Source organism: Hypanus sabinus, chromosome 7 (assembly GCF_030144855.1).
Source record: "Hypanus sabinus isolate sHypSab1 chromosome 7, sHypSab1.hap1, whole genome shotgun sequence".
In the NCBI taxonomy this organism is placed as follows: Eukaryota; Metazoa; Chordata; class Chondrichthyes; order Myliobatiformes; family Dasyatidae; genus Hypanus; species Hypanus sabinus.
Window position 1 is genome coordinate 7527084 of NC_082712.1, and position 18408 is coordinate 7545491.

Genomic DNA, 18408 nt, shown 5'->3' on the forward strand with positions numbered 1-18408 from the left:
AGGACTGTCTGGGAATACAGAAGGGAACGCATCCTTTAAAAGTTGAGCAAAATACTTCGAGGGGTCCCCTTGTTTAATACCTTCTGGGAGACCAAGTATGCGTAGGTTCTGTCTTCTGGACCGATTCTCAAAGTCTACACTCTTGGCTTTAAGTGTTTCCACTTGTTTAATCGTCAAAAGTAAGTTCTGCTCCAATTTTTCAATTATCAAATCTTGCTTCCGTGTGTCCTCTTGCATAGTTGCGATTAGAACTTGCTACTGGTTAACTACTGAATCCGTCTTATCTATATAATCTTGAAAAGCCTTTATATCTTGTTTAAAAATTTGTCGTTGTTCTTCAGATTTTTCATTTAAAACCTCCAATAACATTTCATAAGTCAATTCAGTGCGCTTAGGATCAGTCTGCTTCTTCCCGTTCCCGTTCGGATTCTTCCCAGGTTCTCGCCCTTTAGATCTAAGAGCCATTTCTTCAAAAATTCACAATAAACTCTTAAAGATAAGTCCAAAAAAAGTAGCAAGAATCTTTTGGTGCAGGTAAAAATAAGTTAAATAAGGGTGATCATAGGTTAAAAAAAGTAAAGGTTATGGAGCGAATCTGGAACACTGCTCACCATGAGCGTTCCTGCTGACCTGATGATTGTATTTTCAAGACAATTCTGAAAGCTGTGCTAATCTTAAGAAAGAGGCCAGATCAGAAAAAAATACATGACATCAGTCACCACATTTAGCTCATGATGCACCACTGCATTCCCCAGACATCAGTGACAACACACGAGTGTTCTGGCATGTTTACAATTCAGACTTAACAAGAGCAGTCAGAAAGCTAGCTACTTCACACCACTCGAACAGAGATCTAAATAAAAGAGCTGACAGACTTCTTATTAAACTTAACTTTCAATAAGCTAACGACAATATTGAGAGCCCCTTAAGGGCCCTTTGGTTAATAATCATTTCACTGACACCAAGACCCTATATTAAACTACTTTTGCTCAGAAAATAAACCATCTAGTTCTCAAAGTCCTTAAGTTAAAGGAGCATGGGGTGGTGGGGGGGAAGTCTGACCCTTTCTCAAAGCATCCTAGGCATTGATTAGGTACATGTCCCATTCCAGTCTTGTCAATGTTCCCCATTTTCAGATATCTTTAAACAGTTAAATTTGCAGATTGCTTATCATTGATCACCTACCAACACCTGGACTGACAATCATCTGCCAAGACCCAATGTGCTGCACTGAAAATACACACATGGAACTACTTTGACTTGGGTTTACTTAACAGATTTATAAGCCATGAAATTTTATTTCAATTCTGTGAAAATGCAGCCATAAAACTGAGTCAAAAAGAGCTTTCTAATTATTTTATCCCAAATTTTCCAGCTCTAATTTGAATACAGTACCCATTTTATTCCAGCTTCCTTCACCAGAGGAAATGATTTTCTCCTGTCTACCAATAGACTAATTTCCAGTAAGTAATATTTGATTTTTACTTGCATTTCATACATTTTAGAAAATGAAGATACAATTAATATTTACAAGATATTTAAAGAAACTAGCAGTAATACAGTGGTGGGAAAATCTAGGACTAGAAGTACAAGCTAAAAAATTAGTGCCAAGGTTTTTGAAAGGGAAGCTAGTGAACACCTTTAGAATCAGATTTATTATCAATGAAATATATCGTGAACATCAATTTCTCCTTCCAGTAAAAAAAATTCCCCCCCCCCCCCCCCCCCGCTCTTCTTCCATTCCACACTCCGGGCTCTTACTACTTCTCATCTGCCTATCACCTACCCCTGGGTGCCCTCCTCTTCCTATGTCCACTCTCCTCTCTAATCAGATTGTTTCCCCTCCAGTCCTTTATCTTTTCTACCAACCTCACTTCAAGTAAAGTCAAGTCACTTTTTATTGTCATTTCGAACATGACTGCTGGTACAGTACACAGTAAAAACAAGACAACGTTTTTCAGGGTCATGGTGCCACATGAAACAGTACAAAAACTAGACTGAACTATGTAAAAAAAAAACAACACAGAAAAAACTACACTAGACTACAGACCTGCCCAGGACTGCATAAAGTGCACAAAACAGTGAAGGCATTACAATAAATAATAAACAAGACAGTAGGCACAGTAAAGGGCAGTAAGTTGGTGTCAGTCCAGACTCTGGGTATTGAGGAGTCTGATGGCTTAGGGGAAGAAACTGTTAGATAGTCTGGTCGTGAGAGCCCTAATGCTTTGGTGCCTTTTCCCAGACGGCAGGAGGGAGAAGTGTTTGTATGAGGGATGCATGGGGCCCTTCATAATGCTGTTTGCTTTGCGGATGCAGCGTGTAGTGTAAATGTCCGTAATGGTGGGAAGAGAGACCCCGATGATCTTCTTAGCTGACCTCACTATCCGCTGCAGGGTCTTGCGATCCGAGATGGTGCAATTTCCCAACCAGGCAGTGATGCAGCTGCTCGGGATGCTCTCAATACAGCCCCTGTAGAATGTGATGAGGATGGGGGGTGGGAGATGGATTTTTCTCAGCCTTTGCAGAAAGTAGAGATGCTGCTGGGCTTTCTTTGCTATGGAGCTGGTGTTGAGGGACCAGGTGAGATTCTCCGTCAGGTGAACACCAAGAAATTTGGTGCTCTTTACAATCTCTACCGAGGAGCCGTCGATGTTCAGCGGGGAGTGGTCGCTCCATGTGCTCCTGAAGTCAACAACCATCTCTTTTGTTCACATTCAGAGACAGGTTTTTGGCTCTGCACCAGTCAGTTAGCCGCTGCACCTCCTCTCTGTAAGCTGACTCGTCATTCTTGCTGATGAGACCCATCACAGTCATGTCATCGGTGAACTTGATGATATGGTTCGAGCTGTGTGTTGCAGCACAGTCGTGGGTCAGCAGAGTGAACAGCAGTGGACTGAGCACGCAGCCCTGGGGGGACCCCCTGTGCTCATTGTGATGGTGTTGGAGATGCTGCTCCCGATCCGGACTGACCCGAGGTCTTCCAGTCAGGAAGTCTAGGATCCAGTTGCACAGGGAGGTGTTCAGGGCCAGTAGGCTCAGATTTTCCGATCAGTTTCTGAGGGATGATTGTGTTGAATGCTGAGCTGAAGTCTGTGAACAGCATCCGAACGTATGTGTCTTTTTTGTCCAGGTGGGTTAGAGTCAGGTGGAGGGTGGTGGCAATGGCGTCATCTGTTGAGCGGTTGGGACGGTATGCAAACTGCAGGGGGTCCAGTTTGGGGGGCAGCAGGGTCTCGATGTGCCTCATGACAAGCCTCTCGAAACACTTCATGATGATGGATGTGAGTGCAACTGGACGGTAGTCATTGGGGCAGGACACTGAAGACTTCTTCGGCACAGGAACAACGGTGGCGGCCTTGAAGCACGTTGGAACGATGGTGCTGCTCAGGGAGATGTTGAAGATGTCAGTGAGAACATCTGCTAGCTGGACTGCACATCCTCTAAGCACTCTACCAGGAATATTGTCTGGTCCAGCAGCCTTCTGTGGGTTGACTCTGCACAGTTCTTCTCACATCGGCCACGGTGAGGCACAGCACCTGGTCATTTGGAGGAGGGGTGGACTTCCTTGCCGCCATGTCATTTTCCATCTCAAAATGAGCGTAGAAGTTGTTCGGCGCATCTGGGAGTGAGGCATCACACACACAGTCAGGTGATGTTGTCCTGTAGTTGGTGATGTCCTGGATGCCCTTCCACATGCGCCGCGTGTCACCACTGTCCTAGAAGTAGCTGTGGATTCACTGGGCGTGTGCAGAATTTGCCTCTCTGATGGCCCAGGAAAGTTTGGACCACACTGTTGTTAGAGCTGTCTTGTTGCCTGCTCAGAAGGCGGAGTCACAGTTCCTCAGCGGCGCACGCATCTCTGCGGTCATCCATGGTTTCTGGTTAATGCGTGTAGTGATGGTCTTGGACACAGTGACGCCACAGTGACTTCATCTAGCTAGTGATATTCTAGCTATCCTCCTTCCTCAACCCCCAACCTTTTTATTCTGGCATCTTTCCCCTTCCTTTCCAGTCCTGAAGAAGGGTATCAGCCCGAAACGTCAACTGCTTATTAAACGGCCTGACTTGCTGAATTCCTACAGCATTGCGTGTGTGTTGCTTTGGATTTCCAGCATCTACAGACTTTCTCATGTTCATGTCGTGAACTTTGCTGTTTTGCGACAATAGTACAGAGCAATGCATAAAATATACTATAAATTACAAACATAACAGTTCAAAAAGAGAGAAAATTAGTGAAGTCACGTTCATGGACCATTCAGAAATCTGATGGCTGAGGGGAAGAAACTTCCTAAAATGTTGACTGAGTTTTCAGGAACCTTCACATGCAAAACAGTGGAACACATCTGCAATTGCTCTTTCACAATCACACAGATGAAATGCTCATTCCAGATCCGAGATAAACTACTTAATATTGTCTAATGCTGAGGCTATGAATCAGGCAAAGATTGATAATGGACCAGTAACAGTAACCTCAGTGACAGCAAATTCAGTCAAGGAGCTAAATAGCCTACACTTGGTCTAATGTTTACTTCATATATGGTATAAAAGGATGGATGTCTGTTTACCTCCATCACATAGGCCATGTCCTCTTCTCATGACTACCATCCGGGAGGTGGTACGGGAGCCGAAAGGCTGGCTCACAGTTCTCTTTGTTGGAATAGCTTCTTTCCCTCCACCATCGGATATACTAACATGCTATGAACCTCATTATTTTGCTCTTTTTGCACTTTTATTTGTATGTCTTATTGTAACTTTCATAATGCATTGCACTATATTGCTGCCACAAAACAAATTTCATGACATATTTCAGTGATAATAAAACTGATGCTGATTCATTAATTGTTGATAAACATTCAGTAAAACTAATCCCACATTATATATCAAGAGCAAACACGAGGAAATCTGCAGATGCTGGAAATTCAAACAACACCACACACAAAATGCTGGTGGAACACAGCAGGCCAGGCAGCATCTATAGGGAGAAGCACTGTCGACGTTTCGGGCCGAGACCCTTCGTCGGAACTAACTGAAAGGAATGATAGTGAGAGATTTGAAAGTAGTAGGGGGAGGGAGAAATGCGAAATGATAGAAGACCGGAGGGGGTGGGATGAAGCTAAGAGCTGGAAAGGTGATTGGCGAAAGTGATACAGAGCTGGAGAAGGGAAAGGATCATGGGACAGGAGGCCTCAGGAGAAAGAAAGGGGGGGGAAGCACCAGAGAGAGATGGAGAACAGGCAAACAACTATGTCAGGGATGGGGTAAAAAGGGGAGGAGGGGCATTAATAGAAGTCAGAGAAGTCAATGTTCATGCCATCAGGTTGGAGGCTACCCAGCCGGTATATAAAGTGTCGTTCCTCCAAGCTGAGTTTGGATTCATTTTGACAATAGAGGAGGCCATGGATAGACATATCAGAATGGGAATGGGACGTGGAATTAAAATGTGTGGCCACTGGGAGATCCTGCTTTTTCTGGCGGACCAAGCATAGGTGTTCAGCGAAATGGTCTCCCAGTCTGCGTCGGGTCTCACCGATATATAAAAGGCCACACCGGGAGCACCGGATGCAGTATACCACACCAGCTGACTCACAGGTGAAGTGTCTCCTCACCTGGAGGGACTGTCTGGGGTCCCGAATGGTAGTGAGGGAGGAAGTATAAGGGCAGGTGTAGCACTTGTTCCGTTTACAAGGATAACTGCCAGGAGGGAGATCAGTGAGAAGGGATGGGGGGGGACGAGTGGACAAGGGAGTCGCGTAGGGAGCAATCCCTGCGAAGAGCAGAAGGGGGGGGGGGGGGGGAGGGAAAAACGTGTTTGGTAGTGGAATCCCGTTGGAGGTGGCAGAAGTTACGGAGAATTATACGTTGAACCTGGAGGCTGGTGGGATGGTAGGTAAGGACAAGGGGAACCCTATCCCTATCCCGAGTGGGGTGGCGGGTGGATGGGGTGAGGGCAGGAAATGGGAGAGATGCGTTTCAGAGCAGAGTTGATGGTGGACGAAGGAAAGCCCCTTTGTTTAAAAAAGGAAGACATCTCTTTCGTCCTGGAAAGAAAAGCCTCATCCTGAGAGCAGATGTGGCGGAGACGGAGGAATTGTGAGAAGGGGATAGCCTTTTTGTAAGAGACAGGGTGGGAAGAGGAATAGTCCAGGTAGCTGTGAGAGTCTGTAGGCTTATAGTAGATATCAGTAGATAGGACGTCTCCAGAGATGGAGACAGAAAGATCAAGAAAGGGGAGGGAGGTGTCGGAAATGGACCAGGTAAATTTGAGGGCAGGGTGAAAGTTGGAGGCAAAATTAATGAAGTCGACGAGCTCAGCATGCGTGCAAGAGGCAGCGCCAACAGCGCTTCTCCCTATAGATGCTGCCTGGCCTGCTGAGTTCCACCAGCATTTTACGTGCGTTGTTGCCCACATTATATATGTACACTTTGAAGCACAAATTGGGTACAGTAGTTATCTTACTTGTATATCGTAACAATCAGAAGTTTCAATTGAGTGCAGAAAGAAAGAGATTAAACCTCAACCTAATAGCTTGGAACTGAAACTGAAACTAGGTGAAAAATGTCTGAGAACTGGCATCAATTAAAGTTACCATGACATTGGCGAACTATGGTGAAAAACCAACCATTTCACTAAAGCCTTTGCAGGCACCGTGTATCTTTTTTCTGTCCATCTGTATTGTTTATTTTGGGTAATTTGCCACGTGGGTCAGGACGTGGTAGAAGTGAAGAGTATAGTTACGCATTCACACTTTGTCTTTAGTTAGATTTCGTCTGTTAAGAGCAAGGGATAGGCGGGGGGGGGGGGGGGGGAATTGTGATATTTTTTGTTGACTGCTTAACGTTAATGCCCAAGAACATTAATTTCTCTATTACATTTAAGAATGTTTGAACTGCTTATTTTGTTATATCGCTAGATTGTTTCATTAGTTTTTCTATCATGACAAGATTGTTCGTCTTAACTGGTTTCTTAATAAACAATCAAATTTACTTTCTTCAACATAGAACTTCATTATTTTTGGAGCGCATCTTACAGTATCTACCCCTGTGCTTAGCCCTGAGCAGTTTTGATTTGTTTTCAAGTAACAACTACGGTCTTAATCAGCAAAACTTACTGACTTCGTATAGCATGGCCTACGTGACCCAAGTCTTAAGTCAAAACAACTGACTCTGAACTACCCTGTGTATTTATAAACACTATTTAAGACAAAAGCAGCTGTTGCCTGTGAGGACACATGGGATTAACAATAAATATCTATAGAGCCTCCATCTTAGAGAATGAATACACAAGAGCAGGCCACTATCAACAGAAATATTGTTCCACAAGTGAATTACATGATAAAAGTAATCAAATGGATGTTGAAGTCCACCTTTTCAGATACTCACAACAGAAACTGTCATGGCTTTCAACATTAAAACAAAATAGCAAAGCCATGTGAAGAGGAAATACAGTCACACAGACATAGCAGCAACCCCAGAGGTTGTTCAAATTGGTAACATCACTTTTAGGAGTTCTGAATTGAATTCTGCAGATCATCCCAAAAGCATAAAAGATAGATGAGAATTAGAGAAGGCACTATTAAGTATAATCAAGAAAGAAATGAGGACTAAAGATGATAATGGTGAGAGGACAGTGATTAAAGTATAGCACCAGAGGGCCAGCACTAAAGAAAGTCATTCTCACAAGTCAAGCTCAAGGAACCTGGCACAAGTTAATGACCATTTCATGGACCTGTACCACAGAGCACTATACAATGCACTTGGTCATTAGAAATGAGCAAGCAATTTATAGGAGATTGAAAGTTCAAAAGAAAAATGTTTGTCTTCCTTTACATTAACTAAAACAGCAAACTGGACAACTGCTCACATTATTGCCAACATCCTGAAATAAAATTTGCCTTAATATTACAAAGCATCAAAATTTTCCCTAAATTGCCAGCATGGTCAAGTTCCAAATTAAACTAAAAATCATGGTTTCAACTTCCACTAAGATACTGACATCAAATCACTCCAGTTGTTGGGTGGCACAGTAGTACAGTGTTTACCATAACGCTTTACAGTGCCAACGATCAGGGTTCAATTTTTGCCACTGTCTGTAAGAATTTTATATGTTCTCCCCATCACGAGAGATTCCTCCGGATTCTCTGGTTTGCTCCCAAGTTCAAAATACCCAGGTTAGGGTTAGTAAGTGTGGACAAACTCGATTTTCACCAAAAGCATGGCAACACTTGAGGGCTGCTCCAAGCATATCCTCAGCTGTGGTCATTGATGCAAAACAACACATTTCACTTTGTTTACATCTGACAAATAAAGCCAATCTCTTTAGTCTGTTATTTATTGAGTTGTACCCTGCTTACTTCAGGAGTATATTTAAATACAACTTAAAAGAAATTTAGTAAAAATATATCAATTATACATCAATACCACAGCCTGAAGTTGCGCATGGAAATGTTTTTTGTTGAGGGAGGGAGGTTATTACTAAAAATAATGCAATGTCTTTTAAGTGGCAGTACCTTAATTTCACCGTCATTGGCAAAGTTGCCCAAAGCTGCCATGATCTTTGGAACGGCACCAGCCAGTGTCTCCTGCACAGATTCCTCTGATCGCTTGCTGATCCGAGCCAGGCAGGGAAGCAGATTCACCAGATAGGGCCTAGTAAAGGAGGAAGTGTGGGGATTAAATAAAAGCAATTTTACTCAACCAGGACAAAAAAAAAAATCAGTAATTCCAAATACAAACTCTTGGGCTTGAGTGCAAGATATTTTAGATATACCAGTTACTCAATTTATAAAACTCTATAACATTCAATAATAGGTATTTACAGAGCTTATTCTGCAGATGACCAATAGAAAACAATTAGTTTCAAATTTGAATTGACAGATTCAATTGACGCTGCCTGACTTGGTTTCTTAAATTGGTATATAAAGGCAGCAGGAAACAGGCAATTTGGATTACTTCAGACTGACAATACCCAAATTGAAGACAGGTGAGTCAACTCTATCAGCTTAATTATAACACCTTACTAAACACTGAAGGGGCGAAGGCTTACAAAGAAGGGCATGATGAAAAAGAAGTTCAACATTAGAAGCCTTGGCTGAAACATTTTCTTGTTCCATTCACTCTTCTCAGCCACAGAATATTCACATGAACCTGAGTGATTAACAAGATAAAATGCTATATCACTTCTTGACTAATTTTCTTTTACTCAGAGGTGCCAATGAGCGCTGCTGTATAAGGGGGCTAAATAAGCAGGCAAAATAACAGGAAAAAACTGGAAGAATCCAGCTAGTCAGACAGCACCTGTGCAAGAAGAAAGCAGTTAGCATTTCAGGTCAGTGATCTTTCCGCAACACTCCTGTGGGGAGGGGGCAGGGTGAAAAGCAGAGAATTTGCTATTTCAGACCAGAATTGGGGAGGGAGGGGGAAATGAGTGAGTCTGGCTAAAGCCTACATGGTCACAGGAGATTCTATAGATGCTGGAAAACCACAGCAAACACAAAATACTGGAGGAACTCAATCAGGCAGCATCTATGCATAAACAGTTGATGTTTTGGGCCAAGACCCTTCATTCAAACCTACATGGACACTGTTTAAGACAGGTCAGAGATGAGGACCACGAGTGCTAACTATTAGCAAACATTTTAAAAGAAACTGGATGACAGAAAATAACCTGAATCCTGAGGTAAATGAATGACATAAAAATTTCCTGCACCCAAATTCAGTTGTGTTTTAGAAGCCATTGTGTTTGAAATGGGAACAGAATTTGTAGAGTTGAGCATAGAAAGCCCTCACAACATCAAGCTGGTATTGCTATTCCAATATAAAGGCAGCAACAAATTACAAATGATGTACGTGATTCTGTAACTGACCTACACTTCTGTGGACGAACAAGATGAGCCAGCTCAGCAAATCTCCAAAGTGCAGCCCGCAAGCTTCTCGATGAGCCATTCTGCGTAGCGGAGGAAAAGAACAGCTGTGTTGAAAAGTGAATGACAATGCACCAACACACCTCTCAAATCTACTACTTCTTCCAAGAAACAAATCACAAAATCCATAGAAACATCATCAAATTCCAAGTCTTCCTTTTAGTCACACATATTATCACTGTTGCTGGGTCATAGAATTGGAACTCCCAGAGGCTTATACAATACCTTCACCCTGTGGGTGGTAAAAGCACTCAATTCATTTACTGAGAAGTTAGTGAAGTCTCAGGAGCTGAAAATACCTTGGGGAAAAAAAAACGGTTAAGAGTTGTTAAAATATTAAAGGATTTGAAAGTTAGTGCAACTAAAGGGAGCCAAGGTGAAATATGATCAGCTACGACTGAATGGAATAAGACACAAAAGGGACTGAACTGCCTACTTCCAAATTTCCTATGTTCTTGTAAAGGGGTGGAAATTTTTCATAAGGAATAAAACAAGTGTTCTTTATAATCTAATCTGGTCAAACTTACAGGTGGAAGAGGGAGGGCAAAGTATAAGCTATTAAGTTGGAAAATAATGGCTAAAAAGGCATTTTATAAGCATAATTGTCACTCATACACTAATTTACCAGTTGCCTCCCAAGAGAGTGTAACAATGGGCATCATGTACAGGTAACGTCAGTAATATTCAAGTCCTGTTAGTATTTACCTGGTAATTCCAACATCACTGATCAGCCCAATTGAGATTTCCAACAAAGAACCTAGCTAAAAAGCTACAGATTATAATAAATTTGTTTCTAGTCCAGAGTCTGTCATACAATCACTGATTTAATACCGTAATTATTTTCTCCCAAAACATGACTTTCCATTAGTTTTAAAGCTACACAGCCTTTAAACTAATCAGCCTGCATGAAGCAGTTCACCTCCTCGTCACTTCGCCATCATATCTAATCATACTGTTAGCCTACTAAATTGTTTGAATTTAGCATCTTTTCACTTCTGGTACAAACAAGAATCAAGGATGAATGAAGTAGCACTGAAATGTTGGGGACAAGAGAGGTCACATCTATGTTTTCAGGTGGATAAAGTTGACCCAATGACAGCATACTGACAAGAGTTCAAGATCATTACCTTTGACAACTCCAGTTCAAATGCAAATCTTCGTTTTAATTTCTATATTGGAATAAATGCTGATTCAGAACAACTCATTTGTTAAAATGTATAGGTACTGAAGGTGAGAAATTAAAACCAGCACAAAGACAAATTTTATTCTGCTAAAATTTTTAAAAATGTGTTCCGCTGTATGGTTCAATAAATCACACTGAAAGGTGAATAAGATTTCAAAAACACACAAGGAGTTTTGAAAATGGAGCTCCATTTGGCCAGGTTTGAGCAGCTAAACTCCCAATGTTCCATAAACATACATGACATTTTAACATTTTACTTCAGATAATTATATCATAAAACTACTTTTGTAAACATTCTTCTAATTGCTAACCAACCTTTTTAATTTCTTTATATAATTCCAGTTGTAACCGTGGTAGGTTTGAGTCAGTCAAGGCCTGTTAAGTAAAAAGTTGATTATGAATAAATTTCTCACAATATTTAAAAAATTCTGCAAACACAAACTTCAAGTATTAGTGTTGGGACTATTCCATTTAACTATGTAAATAGAATCACAAATAAAACAAGATTACAGAACAATTTTTATTTACATTTGATAGCATCACAGGACAAAAATCACACCCCAATCTCTTAATCAACACCAATATATGTAGAATGTATTATTTTCAAAACATTTTCTTATATTACAGCTTTAATAGTTCAAAATCTACCATAGAAAGAAGTTATAAATACATAAATTAAGAGAAATTCATTTCCCCAATCTGTTTCACCACAGAGGTTAACCCATCAAAACATTTTTCTGTCATAAAATATTAAAAATCTCTTCTTCGGGGGACCATTAGGGAAGGGACAGTGCCAAATATTTACAATTGGCAATAACACCATAGACATAGGAGCAGAATTAGGCCATTTGGCCCACTGAGTCTGCACTGCCATTCCATTAAGGCTGATTTATTAGCCCTCTCAACCACATTCTCCCGCCTTTGCCACATGACCTTTGACAATCTTACTAAACAAGAACCAATCAACCTCCCTTTTAAATATACTGAACCCAACAACTTGACCTCCACAGCCATCTGTGGAAATTAATTCCACAGACTCACCACCACCTGGCTTGTATGTGTGGGGCGGTGTGGAATTTCATCTCATCTCTTATCTTTAAACAGAGAGGCTTTATTCTAGGTTCTCCCAGATCTCTCCACATCACCCCTCAGAATCACTGAACAAACATGAAGGAGCACAGATCATCTTTGTTGGGGAGTGAGGCAAGAAAGATAAGTGCAAAGCTGAACAAATCAAGGGAAGAAGCATTAGAATCCAAGCAGACTGCAAAACAAAATAATTTGAAAGTAAGGGAGAGAATTTTGCGAAGCCAGAAGCCATTGCAAGTCAGTGGGCAAAGAAGTGACAAATGACATACCCTGCAGAAAAAAAAGCATGGATACAGGCTTCAATAGAGAAACAGACAGAGGACCATAGGCTACCTGGTCACGTACCCGCCACATTCTCATAGATTTTCATAACATTCACACGCTGGCTTACCCTTATTGCCACTGATTAACAACTATTTGTCACAGAAATGAATTTAATGCACAAGTATAGAAAACAAAATCAGAACATCCAAGCCTCCCAAGCAGCAGGAATGAAGCCATGTGCAACTTACCTTAATAATTTTATTTAAACATTCATCTGCCACCATCCGGACATCAGACTCTGCATCATCACAACACAGCAAAAACATTTCCATTGCAATTCCCAACAACTTCTGAAATTCTGGTGAGTTCCTAAGTAAATAAGGAACTGTAATTAGAAACACATTTTTCTCCAAAATCAAGATTGTAAATAACATTTATACCACCCCCCCCCCCACACTAGATAGCCTCACATCCTTCATAAGCAATAAGGAACTAGCTCATACAACAGTAAAAAATCTGAAGGACATTTTGCTGTTGTGTGACAAGGGTTAATTCAACAGGCTTTGAAATAAACCATGCAGGATAGTGAAACAAATAATCAAAACATTTCCAATGGTAGGTTTTTAGAAGCACCTTGTTAGTGTTAGAAGGATTTAAGAAGTGAATCCCAGAGCTACTATCCTCAGCATCTGAAATGATAACAAACTGACACCTGGGTGTGTGGCCGAGGTTAGTACTGAAGAGCAGAATACCTCTGATAGGCTGAAGGCTAAGCCATGGAAAAAGTTTTAATAATCAAGACGTCAGAGCACTACCATTCCTTAGTGATACTGACCAAAACTGTTCCAGGCATGCATAACATTGTACATGCAGAAATAGTGCACCAGGTGTGAAAGATCTGTGCAGTCAAAAAGTATAGCTGTGCTCAATGCAATACCCCTTTAGGGCATCAAGTACAATTGCTCAGCAGGTCAGGCATCATCAATGGATGGGGATAAATAGTCAATGTTTCGGGTAGAGACCTTTCTGGTAAGATGGTAGCACGCTCAGACGCAGCAGCTTCTACAGGGCTAACCAAAGGAGCTATGGTCTTTTTTTTACAATTTCAAGACCCTGCTGGACATTAAGAACTTGAAGAACTGCAGGTCTACCCCATCAGTGAGTTGCTAATTGGTGGGAAACCGAAGGAGCTGGACTTGTTGCGGCCCATACCACGGCCTACATCAGAGAGATGTCAAAGTGGGTACACAAAGGTGGTGGGCAATCTAAGAGCAAGTGCTTTTCTTGTCACTGCAAGATCCTGCTGGACATTATTAATGTGGAACGTTCCAAGTCCAACTCACTGGTCTATTGGTGAACAGTGGGGGTGGATGGTAGGGGAGCTGCATGACCTCGGTCACAGTGTGGAATAGACCCCCAAGCCACAGCATCACCAGTTTGCAGCCGTCCAGGAGATTGCACCAGAGTCAGTGTGCTCCAACTGGAGTGCTGGAAGCAGTGTGGTGTGGTGTGCATGCTGGAGTCAGTGCCACCCTCCAGTGTTTGCTCAGCACAAGACAAACTCTAGTGTATTCAATTGCAGACTACGTAACATTCATGGGCTCAGGACCTTGGACTAGATATATTGTGTGACTGTATTTTACTACTGTCTTATATGTTCTATATATTTTTTGTGTTGTGTATGACTGTTGGTACTATGTTCTACACCTTGGCCCTGGAGTAACGCTGTTATGTTTGGCTAGATTCATATATGGCTGAATGACAAACTTGAACTTTATCAGGATTGGAAAGGGGAGGGGAGAAGATGATTCTGGATTTTCCCCTCTTCTTTTCCAGTCCTGATGAAGGGTCTCAGCCTGAACCATTGACTGTTCCCCTCCATATATGCTGCCTGACTTACTGAGTTCCTCCAGCACTTTTGTGTGTTGCTAAAGATTTACAATTGTTTAATGTCATTTCCAGTAAACTGGTGTAAAGGAGAACCACTGAGACAAAGAGCACAAAAAATATAAATAACAGTATATGCGATACCAGGTACGGATATGTGATACCAGGTACAGAAGTATCTGTATATAAGGTGACTAACAGGAAATGATAAAGTAGTGATGCAGTCATACAATTGTTCTTTCAAACCAACACAAGATCAATTCTTCCTCGTCAATCGTCTGGTATATTAGAAAATATATTTTGAAAAGTAAACTGCAACTCTTGGTGGTGGCAAAACTTACTGCATGTGACATCTGAATTAGGGCTACGACCCAAAAAGAATCCAAAAGTCCACTAGAGGCCCTGAGAAGATCTGTCTTGGGGTGAGAGAACCATCTGCATGTACGTGCGCATGGGTGGGCAAGGGGCTTGTTTTACTGTTATCGTTTATTGCTGATGAGCTTGTATGCTCTATAAACATGGTGGGCATACTATGTTGGAGCCAGAATGTGTGGTAACACCTGCGGCTGCCCCCAGTATACCCTTAGGTTGTGTTGTTAATGTAAACGATGCATTTCGCTGAGTTTTGATGTGATAATCTGAATCAGAGATAACATAGGCATTAACTTCAACAGCCTTTTAGACTGTGTCCAGATCAAATACAGGTAGAGAACCAGATCTGAAAATTTAGACCATTAAGGTACAAATTCAATCCAATGCCCTTTTTAAGTCATATACTTTGCCACATATAGGATACATGAACTTGCCCAAACCCATTTATAACCTCTCATGACACTTCTTCTACAGGGGGAAGATTCTAATTCTAAGTTTACAAAGGTGTAATACAATTGCAATACATAGAAATCTTAAAAAAAAACACAAACTCAGCAAGTTATGCAGCAAAAAAAAATTGTAACAGAGTTCACTGTTACAGGTCAATCACCTGTCCTGCTTGGATAGAGAATTCTAAAAATGACAAGCTGAAATTGAACCTTGGGCTATGCACAATGGACTCCACGAAGGTCAATAAAAATGGGTCTGTTGATTCACCTCGATTTACTTCAGCAAATACACAAACTGCTGGAGGAACTCAGCATACCTATGGAAATGAATAAACAGTCGATATTCTGGGTCAAGACCTTTCTTCAAAACTGGAAAAGGGGGAAAACGCCAAAATAAAAAGGTGGAGGGAAGGAAAGGAGGATAGCTGGAATTTGATAGGTGAAGCTAGGTGGGTGGGAAAGTTCAAGGGCTGGAGAGATAGGAATCTGACGAGAGAGGAAATCAAACCATTGGAGAAAGGGAAGGAGGAAGGACATTGGGGGGAAGATTATAGACAGATGAGTAGTAGTAAAAGGTTAAAATGGGGAATAAAAGAAGAAGAGGAGGGAAAAATGTTATTACCAGAAGGAGAAATTGATATTCATGCCATCAAGTTGGAGGCTACCCAGACAGAATACAAAGTGCTGCTCCTCCACCCTGAGGATGGCCTCATTGTGGCACAAGAGAAGGCCATGGGAATTGGAATTAAAGTGTCTGGCCACCAGAAAGTTCTGCTTTTGGCGGATGGAGTGGAGGTACTCAGCGAAGCAGTCTCCCAATTTATGACGGGTCTCACCAAAGTAGAGGAGGAACACTGGACACAACAGACGACCTCAGCAGATTCAAGTGTGAAGTGTTGCCTCACCTGGAAGGATCCTGAATGGAAGTGTACGGGCAAGTTTCTATTTACTTTAATCAATTTTAACGGAATAGTTTGAACTCAACTACCTGGTGCATCAACAGAATGAGAAGCAAAAACATTCTATTAATTCTTCTTAGGCCCTAGTGGGGCAAAGGCCAACAACAGCAGCTCTCCAGAGTACTCTGTCCAGGACCAGTCTTTCGAGCTGTCCCCAAGTGTAGCCTATCTTCAAAGATCCCTCCCCTCCCAGGGATGAGGTCCTTGCAGCTTCTGTAGCACTGGGTTTTTAAGGGATGGGGTTGCAATTCCCAGGCTCAACCCTCCTCCTTTCACAGCTGGGCTCAGACCTTCCATGGTGGAGATTCATCCTATTAAATGCTCAGTACCCATCTCCTCAAACAATTCCTCTCCACCCACTCACCATGTCATCTATTTCCAAGTGCAAAATATCTTCAATTTAACCAGCTTCTTAATGTTATTTTCATCTTCTCAATAGTAACAGTTCCACATCCTGGTCAAGGGATATTTATTTCAAATACAGTATTCAATTGGCGACCATTTATATCTAGAAGCATGTATTTTGGTCTCCCACACCAGCAGAAACAAAACCCTTGTTTCAGATGTATCAAATTTGGTTCAATAATTGATGAGATTGTTATCAAGAGGCTTCTCAACTTTCTTGCCTCTAGAAAGAAAGAATCCAAGTCTAGTCGGACATTATTGACAGTTATGTCAATTCTGATAAAATTCTTCTGCTCCATATACTATCTTTAACATGGGAACACTGAACATAGAATAGCACAGCACAGGACAGGTCCCTCGGCCCACAATGTTGTGCCAACTTTTAAACCTAATCTAAAATCAATGGAAGCCTTCACTTCAGTAAAGCCCTAAATTTTTCTATCAACCATAAGCCTATCTAAGAGTCTCTTAAATGATCCAAATGTATCTGCCTCTACCACTACCCACACAGCCACCATTCTCTGTATAAAAAAAGCTTACCTCTGACATTCCCTCCCCCCCGCCCCTATACTTTCCTCCAATCACCTTAAAGTTATGCACTTTTGCATTAGCCATTTCCACCCTGGGGGGAAAAATCTCTGAATGTGCACTTGTCCTCTGCCTCCTAACATCTTATACACCTTTATCAAGCCACCTCTTATTCTCCTCCGCTCCGAGCTTGCTCAACCTACACACATAAGAAACTTAAATACAACTTTTCTACCTTAAAATTCTATCTTAGAATGAATCCGTGTGCTATCAGCATTTTATGGTGTTATGGTTAATTTACATCTACTTTTGATACTCTGTGTCCTCAGAACCCTTTTCCACTTCCACCCATTGGAATATTTGGCCTCTTGTCTAACAATCACAACTCACAACTTAATTACTACCAGTGCAATTCAGTAATTATATTTATTTAGAGATACAGCGTGGTAACAGGCCCTTTCAACCCAATGAGCCTGCACCACTCAATTCCACCTATGTGACCAATTAACCTACTAACCCTTTGGAATGTGGAAGGAAACCGGAGCACCCAGAGGAAACACATGACCACAGGGAGAACATACAGACAGCAGTGGAACTCAATCCCGGTCACTGGTGCTGTAATTATGTTATTCTAACACTACGGAACCATACCATACCTATAATTACACATTGTATATTTATTAATACATTGCTCTTCCTCAGTATCGTCAATTCCTCTAGTTTTACCTCACTCTCAAAGTTTTGGATTTTCTTGATTCTCAACAATGTGTCTTGTAACATCAATTTTTGCCTTTTGCTAATCCTTTTGCTTTCCAATTGTTATTCGGCTCTACAAAGCTCAGAACTTGCTCATTTTTCTACTGTGTAGTTCTTTATTAATAAATAGCCCTTGGAAAATCCTAGTATATTAAAATTGCTGCATTATCCAAATCCTACTGTTCATTTTACTTCTGTAAAAGAAAATACAAACCAATAAAACTAATCAAATATAACCTTTTGAAACTAGTCATCAACTATTCTTTGCTACGATTTCAGTTTTTAATTATTTTTGCTTAAAATAAGATATGGTAAGCAATATGTCAATGGGTCTGTAATATCTTAAACTTGATTCTATACTTAGAAAAATATATTCAACATTAGCTATCCAAGATTGTTTCCTTCTCTAATGTTTTATTTATTTTTTAAGAGGTAGTAGTATTTCTGCCAAGCCTCCCACACTCCATGGACCCCAGATAGCTAATTAAGTAGAAAAATTACAACAGAGGAGGCCACCCAACCCATTGATCCTGCTCAGGCTGCAGAACAGCTTCTCGGCTTCCAGTATCTCACAGTCCTACAGGGCATGGCTT

The 18408-nt window shown here is 41.4% G+C and overlaps 1 protein-coding gene across 2 annotated transcripts in view; it reads right to left on the reverse strand.

Moving 5' to 3' along the window:
• htt (huntingtin) overlaps positions 1-18408 on the reverse strand; it is a 264099-nt gene that overhangs the window by 227638 nt on the left and 18053 nt on the right. For both annotated transcript variants that reach the window (XM_059974136.1, XM_059974135.1), the window contains exons 3-6: positions 12708-12828; positions 11422-11481; positions 9867-9946; positions 8511-8649 (exon numbers count right to left, since the gene is read on the reverse strand). In XM_059974136.1, the coding sequence (XP_059830119.1) occupies positions 8511-8649; positions 9867-9946; positions 11422-11481; positions 12708-12828 (400 nt within the window). The remainder of the gene's footprint in view (positions 1-8510; positions 8650-9866; positions 9947-11421; positions 11482-12707; positions 12829-18408) is intronic.